Below are 13,399 nucleotides of genomic sequence, written 5' to 3'. Positions count from 1 at the left end.
GGCTTTTCTTCTTTCAGCGATGTTCATGGGGGGGGGGGCAATGTGGGAGAATTAAAATAGAAATGGAAAAAACCCGGGTTATTTTGAATAATAATATATATATATACATATATATTATAATGGATGGGCAGAGCGTTTTTTTATATTTATATAGGGTGGGAAAGGGTGAAAGGGATTGAAAACAGCAACTGATTTTTAGAAGGGGGGTTGATGGGTGTGCAGTCTGTTTCGACTATTCTTGGTCGTCGTCTGAACACATGGAGGAAGGGGATGCTATGTCAGGTCAGGCAGGTACTTCTGCTTTTGAAGTGTTTGTGTCATCGCCTATTGGTCGGAGTTGTGACCTCAATTTTATGTTGTGAAGCTTCCAAACCTCGGAGATTATGTAGAGCCTGTGTACGTTGATAGAGTTCGCATCACATTTTATGGCTATTGTTTCCGATATTCTAAGCATAGTTTCATTGTCTTGTCTGTCTACTATGATGGCCTTGTCAATCTATGGGGTATGTTTTTGTTCAAGGGCGTGAACAGCTATTTCCGTTTTTCCTGTGCTTTGTATTCGATTTTTATTTTTGATGTTGCGTTTTTTAGTATTTAAATGTTCTGGAATAGGGATGTTACAGTTGCAGAAGTGTTCTTGTAGTCTTGCCCATAAAGACCTGATGGTGGAACCTGTGTAGGTGATATCACAGTCTTTTTGGCAGGGAAATTTATAGACCACGTTGTGGTGTTCAAATATTTCTTTTTGTGTGTGAGATTTAATGGATTTTAGGAGATTTGCCAATTTTTGGTTTGTGGTGAATACCAGTTTGTAGTCAGTATGTTTGAAGATGGATTTATAGGCTTTGTATGTGTTTTGGGTGTATGGTAGTTTGATAATTTTTTTGTGTAGGGAAGTTTGTTTTGGTACTTGGGTTATTTTGGCGGTTTTTGGCCGTCTTGTTTGCATAATTTATTAGTTGTGTAGGATAGTTGCGATTTTTGAAGATCTGTGTTAGTATTTTTATTTCTGTGTTTAGATTACTCTGATTGGTTGAAAATTTGTACGCACATATGAATTGTGATAAGATGACCGATTTATTAACGGAATATGGAAGGTATGAGTGGAAATGGAGGTAGTTTCCGATATGTGAGAGTTTGTGGTATACTTTCGTGGCTATTTTGTTGTGTGTTCTGGTTAATGTCAAGTTTCAGAAATTGATGGAATTGTTCTGTTCGGTTTCTATGGTGAATTTTAGTCTGTTGCTGTAACTGTTTAGGGAATTTTAGTCTATTGCTGTACCTGTTTAGGGACGCTTTTAAGGTGGTGATGTGTGTGTGTGTGTGTAGGATTTCCAATGTACAGAATATCATCCACATATCTGTGATAAAAGGTGATGCCGGGGGGGGGAGGAGCGATTCTATGTGTGCTAGGAATAATTCTGTTAGTTGTCCGCTGATGTTTTGGCCAATGGGGAGTCCGTAGATTTGAATGTACATGCTGTTGTTGAACTTGAAGAAGTTTGCCGAGATTATCAGTTTTATTAGGTTAATAATATCATTGGGCGTTAGTTTAGTATGAGAGTGTAGGGTGTGGTCTTCTGTGAGTAGTGTGTGTACGATGTCTAAAGTTCTGGGGATGCCCACGTTGGTGTATAAAGAGGCTGCAACCAATGAAGTGAGGATGTCTTCCTGGGATAGGGTTTTTTATTTTCTTGAAAAGGTTGTCCGTGATATTTTATCATGAAGTTAGATGCTGTAATTAATGGTTGGAGAAGTTTCGCTACGAATTTTGATAAAGGTGCTGTAGTGGTGTTTTTGTAGGAGACTATTGGCCTCATCGGATACCTGTCTTTGTGGGTTTCGTCAATTTGGATTTTTTGGTAGGTGGGTTGGTCGGTTAAGATAGCTGTTATTTTGTTGTGGTAATCAGTTAGGTTTGTGATGACTACTGTATCCCCCTTTGTCAGCTTTATTGATAATAATGTTCGAGTTCCTTTTTAGGGATAATAGGGCTTTTTGTAAGTTGGGAGTGATGTTAGGTTTTATTATTATTTTACTGTTTATGAAGTTGTTAATTTTGTGGAATATTGTTTCTTTGTTAGGGTCATACTCTAATTTCGCTTGGATTTAGGTAATGATGTCTCCTGTTTTGTATGTATTTTGGGGATACGCCAAAGTTTAGTCCTTTGCTCAGGATGGTGATTTCATCGAGTGTGAGGTTGTGGTGTGATAGATTGATGATGGAATTGTTTTTTGTGGGTTTTAAGGCGGTAATATCCGAAGGGTTGAAAGCAGCATGATTGTTGTATTGGGTGTTTGTTACTGCATACCATTTCTTTGCGTGTCGAGATTCTAATAATAGTGTGTAGTCGTTGATGTGAGATTGAGTATTGGAGGACTTTGGCAAGAACATAGAAAATAAATATCGAGAAGGTGGTAAGATATTCTGGAGGTTGTTGAAGAAGCTTAGAAATGGAGGAAAGAGTGCTGTAAAAGGAGTTAGAGATGATAAAGGTGACATGAAAATGGGAGAAAAAGATATCCTTGAAGTATGGAGTAAGTACTTCGAAAAATTACTAAATCAAACTTAGCAGTGATAGCACAGTGGTAAAAAACACTCAACAGACATACATATCCATACTTGAAGTAGAAAAAGCCATCAAAGGCTTGAAATGTGGAAAGGCAGCAGGAGTAGATGATATTCAACCAGAAATGCTGAAGTATGGTGGTATAAGAGTCTTACAGTGGCTGCACTGCATAGTTCAGAAGGCCTGGACAGAGGGACGAATTCCCGATGATTGGAGTAGAGCTCTCATAGCACCCATATATAAAAAGGGAAATAAAACTGAATGTGAGAATTACAGAGGTATTTCCCTACTGAGTGTTCCTCGTAAGGTTTATGCAAGTATACTTGAGAAACAGTTGAGAAGAATTGTGGAAGAAAAACTTAGTGAAAAACAAGCTGGATTCAGGCCAAGTAGATCATTGTCAGGATCAGATCTTCACTTTATGACAGATAGTTGAAAAATCATGGAAATATAAAAAAGATCTGTATTTAAGTTTTGTCGATCTGTAAAAGGCATATGACAAGGTGCGAAGAGAGAAGCTATTCAATATGCTACAGTTATATGGTATCAATGGGGCATTATATCAAGCAATACTTGGTCTCTATATAAGTTGTAAGTCAGCAGTTAGACAGGAAGATGGTTTAATGTTAAATCTGGTGTGAGACAAGGATGTACATTATCCCCTCTGTTATTCATTATCTATATGGATCACATTATGAAGGAAAGTGGTATTAAACATGATATCAAAATTGGAGATGTTAATGTCAGCTCTTTGCTTTATGCAGACAATGTTATACTTCTAAATAAATCTGCTACAAGTCTGCAATATTTCCTGACTGAATTGAATATCTGTGTAATAGATATGGTATGAAGGTCAGCAATAAAAAGACAAAGACAATGAAAATAGGCAAAATCATTGAAAATGTCAACTGTGTTGTGAACGAAGAACCTGTGGAACTAGTGAAACATTTTAGCTACTTAGGCGTGATTTTTAGTGAAGATGGTAAATTAAATATGAAAATAGACAACAGAATAAACAAAGCTGGTATGGTAGGAATTCAACTAAATAAATTCATATGGAATAAGAGAGAAATTAGTTGGAACGCTAAATTATCTGTATACATGACAGTGTTCAAACCAGTTTTAACTTATGGCTCTGAGAGCTGGGTCAGAAGTAAAACTCTTTGGTCAAGTGTTTTACTTTTTACTTTAGAGACTGGAGATATGAGAGTCCTGAGAAAGATTACAGGTGTGAACAGATGGCATCAATGGCAATGTCGTATTAAAAAAGAGGATATTAGAAAAGAACTTGACATTGTCAGCATCCAGGAATGTGTTAGCAGAGCTAATCTCAGGTGGTATGGTCACTTAAACAGAATGGGCGAGGAAAGATTAGCAAAACAAGTGTTCTCTGCCAGGTTGGCAGGAAAACGACCCAGAAGAAGATCAAGATATAGGTGGATTGATACGGTACAAAGTGTCTTAGATGATAGAAATATAAGATCTGATAATGTTGGAGTCTTAACAAGTAACAGATTGAATTGGAGGAAAATTGTAGATAGGAAGTTAGTAACGATGTAAATTTTTCATGTAGTACTATCATATCCTATACACCTCTTGAGGGTACATGACAGGAATTGATGATGATGATGATGATGATAAATACTCTTTCCATTATAATTTTTTGAAGAATTTAGGAACGCCAATGATCCTTACCCACAATACAGTTTCCATTAGTCTTCCAATACCTACTAAATAGAAATTCCAAACTACAGAAGACATATTAAGGTTTATATTAAGCCAAATTACTTGGTTTGGCTGTGATATGCAATAAAGTCTATATTAACAGGAAAAGAGAGTGGAATAAATATATTTGTTTATTTTCTTTTTAAATCTACATATACATAAAGGAAAAATCTTTTTTTTTTTTTTTTTTTTTCTATAACTCACCTGGGCTGTAAAAATTTGGAATGATGCAAAATTTCAAGCAACCTCCATACAATTCCCCCATTACAGGAGAAATGAATATATACAGCTTCCGAAGGTTCTGTAGGTGCAGTGCAAGCACTGTTATGAGAAGGACTTCCCAATCTTATTGTGAACTGAAGAAACCTATAAAAATCATATATTCTGTATTATATCTGAATGAATATCCAAAGTTAAACAAATATCGAAAGACAAGTAATACTAAAAAAAATACAATTATTGTTATCATTATTACTGGCATTCCAAAAGAAGAGTTAAATCACCTGGTGTGGAAACTGAACTCCACTAATAATTAATTACCTACTGATATATATATATATATACTGGATATATGTACATATAAAGCAACCGAATACTTGCAGTGCGAGACTGATGAACTCAATGCTAAAAAATAAATAAATAATAAAAAATGAAAAAAGCAAAAAAGTGAACCATATACTGAGATATTGTGGCTGGCCAAACCAATATCTTTACTATGAAATTCACTACCCACATATAGCCTGACTTGTGAATATTCACTCATACCTTATTCTTCTCTCTCCTTCATTCCATCACATCACTTTTTAAAATTTTTATTATTACTAATTTTTATATACATATATGCACAAATGCATAGCAGTGCTGGTGGTAAGTTAAGTTCAATAAGTGAGATTTTCATTTATAAATTTATGGAATCAACTACAAGATACATAACTAAGGTACCAGATAATCCTACAGGTTTCAAGTTTTTAAACAGAACCATAAAATTCCATGACAATATTTTCATCTCGATGATAAAAATATTTTATGAAAAAGTCAAAGCATAATGCAGATAGCACAAACCATACAGAACTGACAATTTGACAATAATTTCTTGGTATATGGTTCAATAGTATCCCGCTTAGTAAAATTTTCCGTCACTCAATTTAGTTGAATGAATTTTTTTTATTTATTATTTTTTTTTAAGCTGCTATTTTTAACACTATTTGCTAGGTGTTTTTCCTGTTACATTGGCATCACACATAATTTGTTTTGATCATCTTTCCGTTATGTCTCTTTAATTAAGTAAACATACCACTTCAACCATCCTTAAATAATTGCAAATTCCTTTCTAAAATATTGTTTTTAATATGATTCTGTCACCAGTAACATGTTCATTCTCAATATTTTCCTCTGAACTATCATATCTACAGTGTATCTTTATCAATTATTTTATTTCTAACCTAACTTTCAGATCCATAAGTAAAATCAGTTTAAATACCATCTTCTGCACTAGTTAGTGTTTTGGATAATTTTTTCCTTATTTGGTATAACATCTTTCATGTTTAATATCCATGCTTTATTCCATTTTCATGTTTAATACTGTCACTAAAACTTGTACCTAAATAGCTAAATCATTTTATTTATTCTAGAGGCTCTTTATTCAGAATTTATTGATGCTTTATATGTTCATTCCCATTCACAGAATTTTCATTGTTTCTTATTGCTACTTATCATGCCCAACTTGTTACAAAGGATATTCAGTTTAGTTCTGAAGAGACTTGAAGAGTTGCACTAGATTTTAGGAGTGGAACATCTGTTGAATATCTCTAATTCTGATATCAGGTTTACTGTCACTTTCCTTCATAATGTAATCCATATAGATGATGTGATAGTGAGTACTTCTGCGTTACACCTGATATTATATCAAACTGTCTTCTCATAGAATTCTCACAGCTGACTTAAAACTTAAGTATGCCAACTCTCCAACCAGCAGGAGTTGAATTCCACTGTAGGCATTGATGTTTGTGAATCTCTTCGGGTGGTAGATTAATGACATCACCAATGTTCCCTCTAATTTGATGACCTATATGCACATGAAAAACATTTTATTTACAAGTTTTCAGTCTATCAATAACCTATAAAATTGCAAACACTAAATTAATTTGCTTAAATCCACATACCTACAAAAATCCATCATCGTTTGCACGAGTTCAAGAGACTGTACTGTCTAGCCAGTAGGCACTCTAAAGAAATATTTTTCTTCTTATTATTATTACCCAAGAGGTCCTTTTATCACACACACACACACACACACACACACACACACACACACACACACACACACACACACACACACAGCTCATCATATTGCATTAAACACACTCAAATTCTCTTGCAGACATCACACTCTGGCAAAGCATTCCGATCATTCACAACTCTGCATGCAAAAAACCTGCTTCTCACTCCCCCTGCTCACACCCTCTTTATACAGTTTCCAGAAATGACCTCTAGTTCTCCCCTAATCTCCCACTGTTTTCTGTAGAACCTCTCCAACATTGATCCTATAACAATCATTTACTAACTTGTAGGTCTCTATCATATCTCCCCTCTTCCTCCTATCCACCAGACTCTGTAAATTGCACCTTCTCAATCTTTCCGCATATTACATTCCAGAGGTCAGAAAATACCTTAGTCAGTCACCTCTGGACCCTTTCCAACATCTCTTCGTCCATTTGAAAAACCAGATGACCAAATCTGGGCACAGTAGTCCATGTGTGGACTAATCAAAGCCTTATACAATGGAACAAGAATCTCCCACCTTCTACAAGTCAGTGTCCTCTGCATCATTCCCAGAAGTCTTTGTGTTGTCTTCACAATTTTAGCAATGTGCCTCCTAAATTTCAGATCCTTATCCACTATCATCCCAAGATCTCTTATTTCCTCCACTTCTGACAGTATATCTTCACCAAGCATAAATTCTGCATCCCATCTTTGTTTCCCAAATTTTAAAACCTTACATTTTGCAACATTGAATATGCTTCTGCAACTTTCTGATGTCAGCATCAGTTTATCCAGCTGCTCAGGCAAAAAGTAAAAATAAACAGTAAACCAAAATAAACACTCGAAGTTTCGACCTTCACATTAAGGTCATCATCTGGAGTATACACATATATACAAAGAAACAAGCTTCACTACAATCTACATGGCATGGCATGCTAAAGTTACTGATCAACCGTTACAACTATTGGCCTGATCTCTAGTGGGGAAAAAAAAACTTACTACATCAAAGCTAGAGTCCTATTATTATTATTATTATCCATCAGGTTACAAAATTAAATTAAGCTGGAGAGCAACATGTTTACAAAAGGAAAAAATTAATATATAATAAATAAAAATAAAACTATTACTTATATATTTATTTTTATTTATTATTTTTATTTTATTTTTATTTATTACTTATATATTTAACTTATAACTATTACTTATATATTTATATTTATTTATTATTTTTATTTTTATTTATTATTTATTCCTTTTGTAAACATGTTTACAAAAGGAAAAAATTAATAAATAATATATAAAAATAAAACTATTACCTATATGTTTATTTTTATGTATTATTTTTATTTTTTTTATTAGTTTTATTTTTATTTATTACTTATATATTTAACTTATATATAACTATTACTTATATATTTATTTTTATTTATTATTTAGTAATTTTTTCCTTTTTTAACATGTTGCTCTTCAGCTTAATTTAATTGTGTAACCTAATGGAAAGGTTGGTCGATTAGTAGAGTCTCTGCTACTAATGGCTCATGTTAAGCAAGTTTGATCACGGTTAATAGTTGGAAGGGGTTCAATCATTCAATGCTGTTGGCACACTCTCCCTCAATGAGTCTTTGGACTCCCTGGAGGTATCACATGATGATGATGATGATGATAATAATAATAATAATAATAATAGGACTCTAGTTTTGATGTAGTAAGGTTTTTTTTTTCCACTAGAGGTCAGGCCAATAGTTGTAATGGTTGATCAGTAACTTTAGCATGTGCCATGTAGATTGTAGTGCAGCTTGTTTCTTTGTATATATGTGTATTTCTTTGTATATATACTCCAGATGATGACCTTAATGCAAACATCGTAATGTTGAGTGTTTATTTTGGTTTATATTAAACTAAAGTTTTACTCTAACATGGTAGTTGTTTCCATAATTTGCATAATGTATTCTGATCACCATGTAGCATGAAGGAAAGGGTTAGTGTAATATTGGAGTGGAGACATTATTAAATAAAATAAGTGACAGATATGGTTTATCATATAATTCATTTTTATAGTGCATTCAAAAATTGACTGCAAATTAGAAATTCTTAAAGCAAAAATTTTGTGCACATAGTTACTAGCCATGTGCACTCCTTTTTTTCCTGATCCTTGTTATGCATGCATGCTTAGAGGGGGGGAGGACAATGGCCATCACTCATTGTGAGACTATCAACCCTATTAACTGAAGGCCTGAAATTATAAACTGTAATAAGTTTATTAACAAAGTTGGAGAGCTTTTTATTTGGTACCTTCTAATATGCTTTTCCAGATCTGTAACACTTAAATGCAGATCCTTGTTATGCAGTTGGCTTTGATAACAGAAAATATCATTATAACAAATTATCGAAAGGCCACAAATGAATTTCTTCCATCGGCATAATATTATTCTATTGCTATATACCAAACTGTCTACTATAACTAACTATGCTGTGGTTCTGTGATTTGCTATTGTTGTGACGTTCTATTTTTATGTTGTGTTCTAATCTGCCATCTTGTTTCAAGTCACTCTTATTAATAAAACAACTAATTGTAAATTGATCACCGATCCAAAAGTAGGGAAATTTATAATTATACTGCGCCACCCTATTTTTAGATTAGTCTATATAAAACAGTAGGATCAATTCTTAATTAAGTTAGCAGTCTTCTCATTTAGGCCGAATTATTTACTACTCTTCTTGGGGCACCCGCAAGATTCGAATTTTTTATGAACGGTGCAATAAAAGGGAATTCAGGCAAACACAATATTTAGATTAACAAAATAAAACATTTAATATATGATATATAACAAATACAAGAATTCTACTTTTAAATGAAACAATACAAATCACTTAATACATCTTGCTAAGTCACTCATTCCAATTCAATGTTCTAAACTTTAACATACAATTCACAGCTTCAAAATTACAAGCCTTCTTAACTCAAGTTAATAAAACAAAACTTCTCATTTGATCAGTCTGCAAATATCTATCAGTTGTACTTAATGTTTAAATTCACAGCAGGCACTAATCAAGGTAGACAATATTCCAAGCAATCTTATTTCGGACCTTGATCTTCGAAGATACGTTATAGTAAATGTTAGAATAAACAAACATGTATGACTACTCTTACCAGATACAATCTTCAATACATCAATTTATTGTGAGCACACTTATGAATTTACTTATTTAAGCTAGCGGAACACATTAAATAAAATTCTCCAACGCTTTAACTGAACTACTGTTAATCGCGCTTCACTACTCTAAACAACAGCAATAAGGTACTGATATCTTTCCTTGTTTACTTTTCTCCAACTAGTTAATTTCATTATAATTCTTCTCAGGGCAACATAGAATTAAGACGTAATCCTAGACTAACTGGAACTAATCAGAATTTCCCATTGAATGTCCAGTTCTTTATTTATCCGATTACGACATCAATTTTCCTCTACAACAACAGCTGATCTCACTTGCAACTGAGTATATGATTCACTACGTTTTTGCTCACTTCTAACACTATTCTCATGAATTTCTGCCCTAAAGAATTTATAATTTTCCTTCACTTCTTTGCTTGTATCCTACCTTCCTTCAGGCTCCGCAAAACTCTCTCTTTTTCTCTAATTCATAATTCTTATTGCCTTTCTTTCTCCTTTTGGTTCCAAGGTCACGCACTCTTCGACTCGTGCTTGTTTATTTCATGCGTCTCCATGACAACCAATGAACGCAAACATTTCGCTAATGTAATACAACGCTCTACAACTACATAAGTGATTACATAACGTTAAATTTTTACAAATAAGAATAAACAGAATATTTGAGCTACTTAATCAGCTTTTTCATTACGTATACAATTATTTATAATAACACTTTTCGTTACTTTATATATATTTTAGTTATCATAAATTTCTACACATATTATTATTTAATAAATCAATAGTAGGTTAAGTTTAGAATAAATATTTAAATAGTAATCCTTAACTAAGGAATAATAAGCAATGTTAAATGTGAATGAAAAAAATAAATTACACAACACAGTTTCATTCACAATTTAACACTATAGTGAGAGTCAAGTGTATTCTCATGATTTCTTAATTAATTTTCATAACATAAAAATTTGGTCGAAACTACTATCTAGCCTCACCCAAGATTGTTTTTCAATGAGTTTATGTTCCACAATTTTTCTAATCCTCTTCTCATATATAAATATTTTTTAGTTATCATAAATTTCTACACATATTATTATTTAATAAATCAATAGTAGGTTAAGTTTAGAATAAATATTTAAATAGTAATCCTTAACTAAGGAACAATAAATAATTTTTTTATACAAATCATGATTAATATATAATAAGCAATGTTAAATATGAATGAAAAAAATAAATTACACAACACAGTTTCATTCACAATTTAACACTATAGTGAGAGTCAAGTGTATTCTCATGATTTCTTAATTAATTTTCATAACATAAAAATTTGGTCGAAACCACTATCTAGCCTCACCCTAGATTGTTTTTCAATGAGTTTATGTTCCACAATTTTTCTAATCCTCTTCTCAAATATAAATCATACCAGGAACTAGTAGGAAAATTGCTCTGCAATTCGCATATTCAGATTTTTTTCTTATTTAAAGTACTACTGCAAACTTCTCACAAATTATCTGAAATTTGATTTCTTGTCCAGGCCTTGTGAAATAACCAAAGTAGTCACTGTAAAACTTTAATACTGTCATATTTGAACACTGCAGACCTGGATGGTTGAGTGGATAGCATACTTCCCCTTTCTACCCAACAGCCTAGGTTTGCATCCTGCTGTGGGCATGCATGGATGTTTGTGAAATGTCTTTAGATGAGAGATGAAGTTCATTATGCAGTGAAAGAGAACAATGCTCTTCAGATGAACTGAATGAAGGCCTGAAGTGGCTTGAAAAAGTTCATTTGGTTCCTATAGCAGAATATCTAAATTATGTAAAAAATAAAAAATAAATTAATAAATTTAAAAAAAACACCTTGCCTATTTATGGTACTAATGTACTATAATTTTACAGCCTTCTGTAGGTACGAGTCATATTAAAAAAAAAAAAAAACATGCCATCAAAAATATTGTCTAATCCAGCTGTGTTTCTGCATTTTAGATTTCTTTCAGATGGCGTTTTCATTACCATCAAATGGTAATGAAAATGCCATCTTCAACACCTTCAAGCCTCCATGCAGTCAAAGACTCATCGTGTGAGGCCCACTCAACCGGCAATATGCCTATCATAATGAGCTTTGAAATTCTTTACACTACTGTCACTCACAATGCACTCAGGCAACGCATTCTGCTCACTAACAACTCTCCACATATAAAATCTACTCCTCACACCCTTTGCCACATCTTTATATAACTTCCATGGATGACCTCTCATTCTTCCCATCTTAACATCCACTCTTTTTATAATTTCCTCTATATTAATCTGATAGTATCCCTTAACTAATTTGAAGATGCCTATCATATCTTCTTTTTTTCTCCTATCCACCAATCTCTGTAATCCACATTCTCTCAAATGCTCTTCATAATTAACACTCCAGAGTCCTGATATCACTTTGTTTATTCATCTTTGGACTCTCTCTCTCTAGTGTTTCCACATTACAATGAAAACTAAGTGACCAGATCTCAGTACAATAGTTCATATGTGGTCTGAATAATGCCTTATATAGAGGTACCACCACCTCCATATCCATACATGTCAATCTACTTTTTATCATAGCAGCATTACGATGTGCAATGTGACCCAGGAACTTCAATGTGACCCAGAACTACTATCTACAATCACTCCAAGATCCCAAATCTCATCCACTTCCTGAAGTACAGCTCCACCAATACAGTACAAAGCCTTATATCTCTGTATCCCAAATTGTAACACCTTGCATTTATTAACATTAAAACCATAACCCCCCCCCACACACTCATTTATCAAAGCAAAAGTCTATTCAAATCTTCCTGTAGAGAATTAACATCAGCACTACTCCGGATAATTCTACCTAACTTTGCATCATCGGCAAACATTTGAAGATTCTCAGTCAATCCACATGAAATATCATTAACAAATAAGTTAAACAGTAGAGGCCCAAAGAACGCTGAGGCACACCATTGGTCACTTTCTTTTCTGAGATACGGCTCCATCATACACAACCTGCTGGTATTGTTCAGAGAGCCAATTTCGGCTGCATCTAAACCAATATACTATCTATTCCTATCCTCTGCAGCTTTTACACCAACTTATCATATGTTAATCTATCAAATGTTGAAAGTTTATTTTTCACTTGGTTAGACTATAATAAATTTAGTTTAATCCTTTATCCAAGTGTGAGCAAACAAAGTTTGCGCCTGAAAATATCTTCAGGACTGGGGTAAGGTAGTGCAACACTGGGAAACTCGTAGCAAAGGTGGAGCAAGCTAACATCTCTCCTATCTCAGTATCTCCCGTAATGCAAAACACATCTCCTTGCGGATATGTATAATGTTATGCATTAAGGGAAGGGCCACTACCCAGACTAGTTTCGACCTGCAAGTTGCCTGGTGTTGTACTACCTTACCCCAGTCCTGAAGATATTTTCAGGTGCAAACTTTATTTGCTCACACTTGGAAAAAGGATTAAACTAAAATTATTATAATCTATCAAATGCTTTTGCAAAGTTCAACAATATTCATCATAAGCAGATTATGACAATAAGCAGACATAAGCAGATTGCTAAAACAAGACCTGCCCTTCACAAACCCATGCTGACCATCATAAAGAATCTTGTTGATCAACCCAATCCTGTATTCAATTTCTAACCAATTTT

At 33.5% G+C, this 13,399-nt stretch overlaps 1 protein-coding gene across 1 annotated transcript in view; it reads right to left on the bottom strand.

Annotated features, from left to right (window-relative positions):
- LOC150108407 (reelin-like) overlaps positions 1–13,399 on the bottom strand; it is a 920,570-nt gene that overhangs the window by 581,114 nt on the left and 326,057 nt on the right. Inside the window, exon 18 of the mRNA XM_090390755.1 lies at positions 4,500–4,661. Within this exon, the coding sequence (XP_090246881.1) occupies positions 4,500–4,661 (162 nt within the window). The remainder of the gene's footprint in view (positions 1–4,499; positions 4,662–13,399) is intronic.

This window comes from Typopeltis vanoorti, chromosome 3, assembly GCF_054136105.1.
Source record: "Typopeltis vanoorti isolate ZY-2024b chromosome 3, IOZ_Tvanoo_1.0, whole genome shotgun sequence".
In the NCBI taxonomy this organism is placed as follows: domain Eukaryota; kingdom Metazoa; phylum Arthropoda; class Arachnida; order Uropygi; family Thelyphonidae; genus Typopeltis; species Typopeltis vanoorti.
Note: the sequence above shows the minus strand (reverse complement) of the source record. Positions and strands in the feature narration are given on the sequence as shown.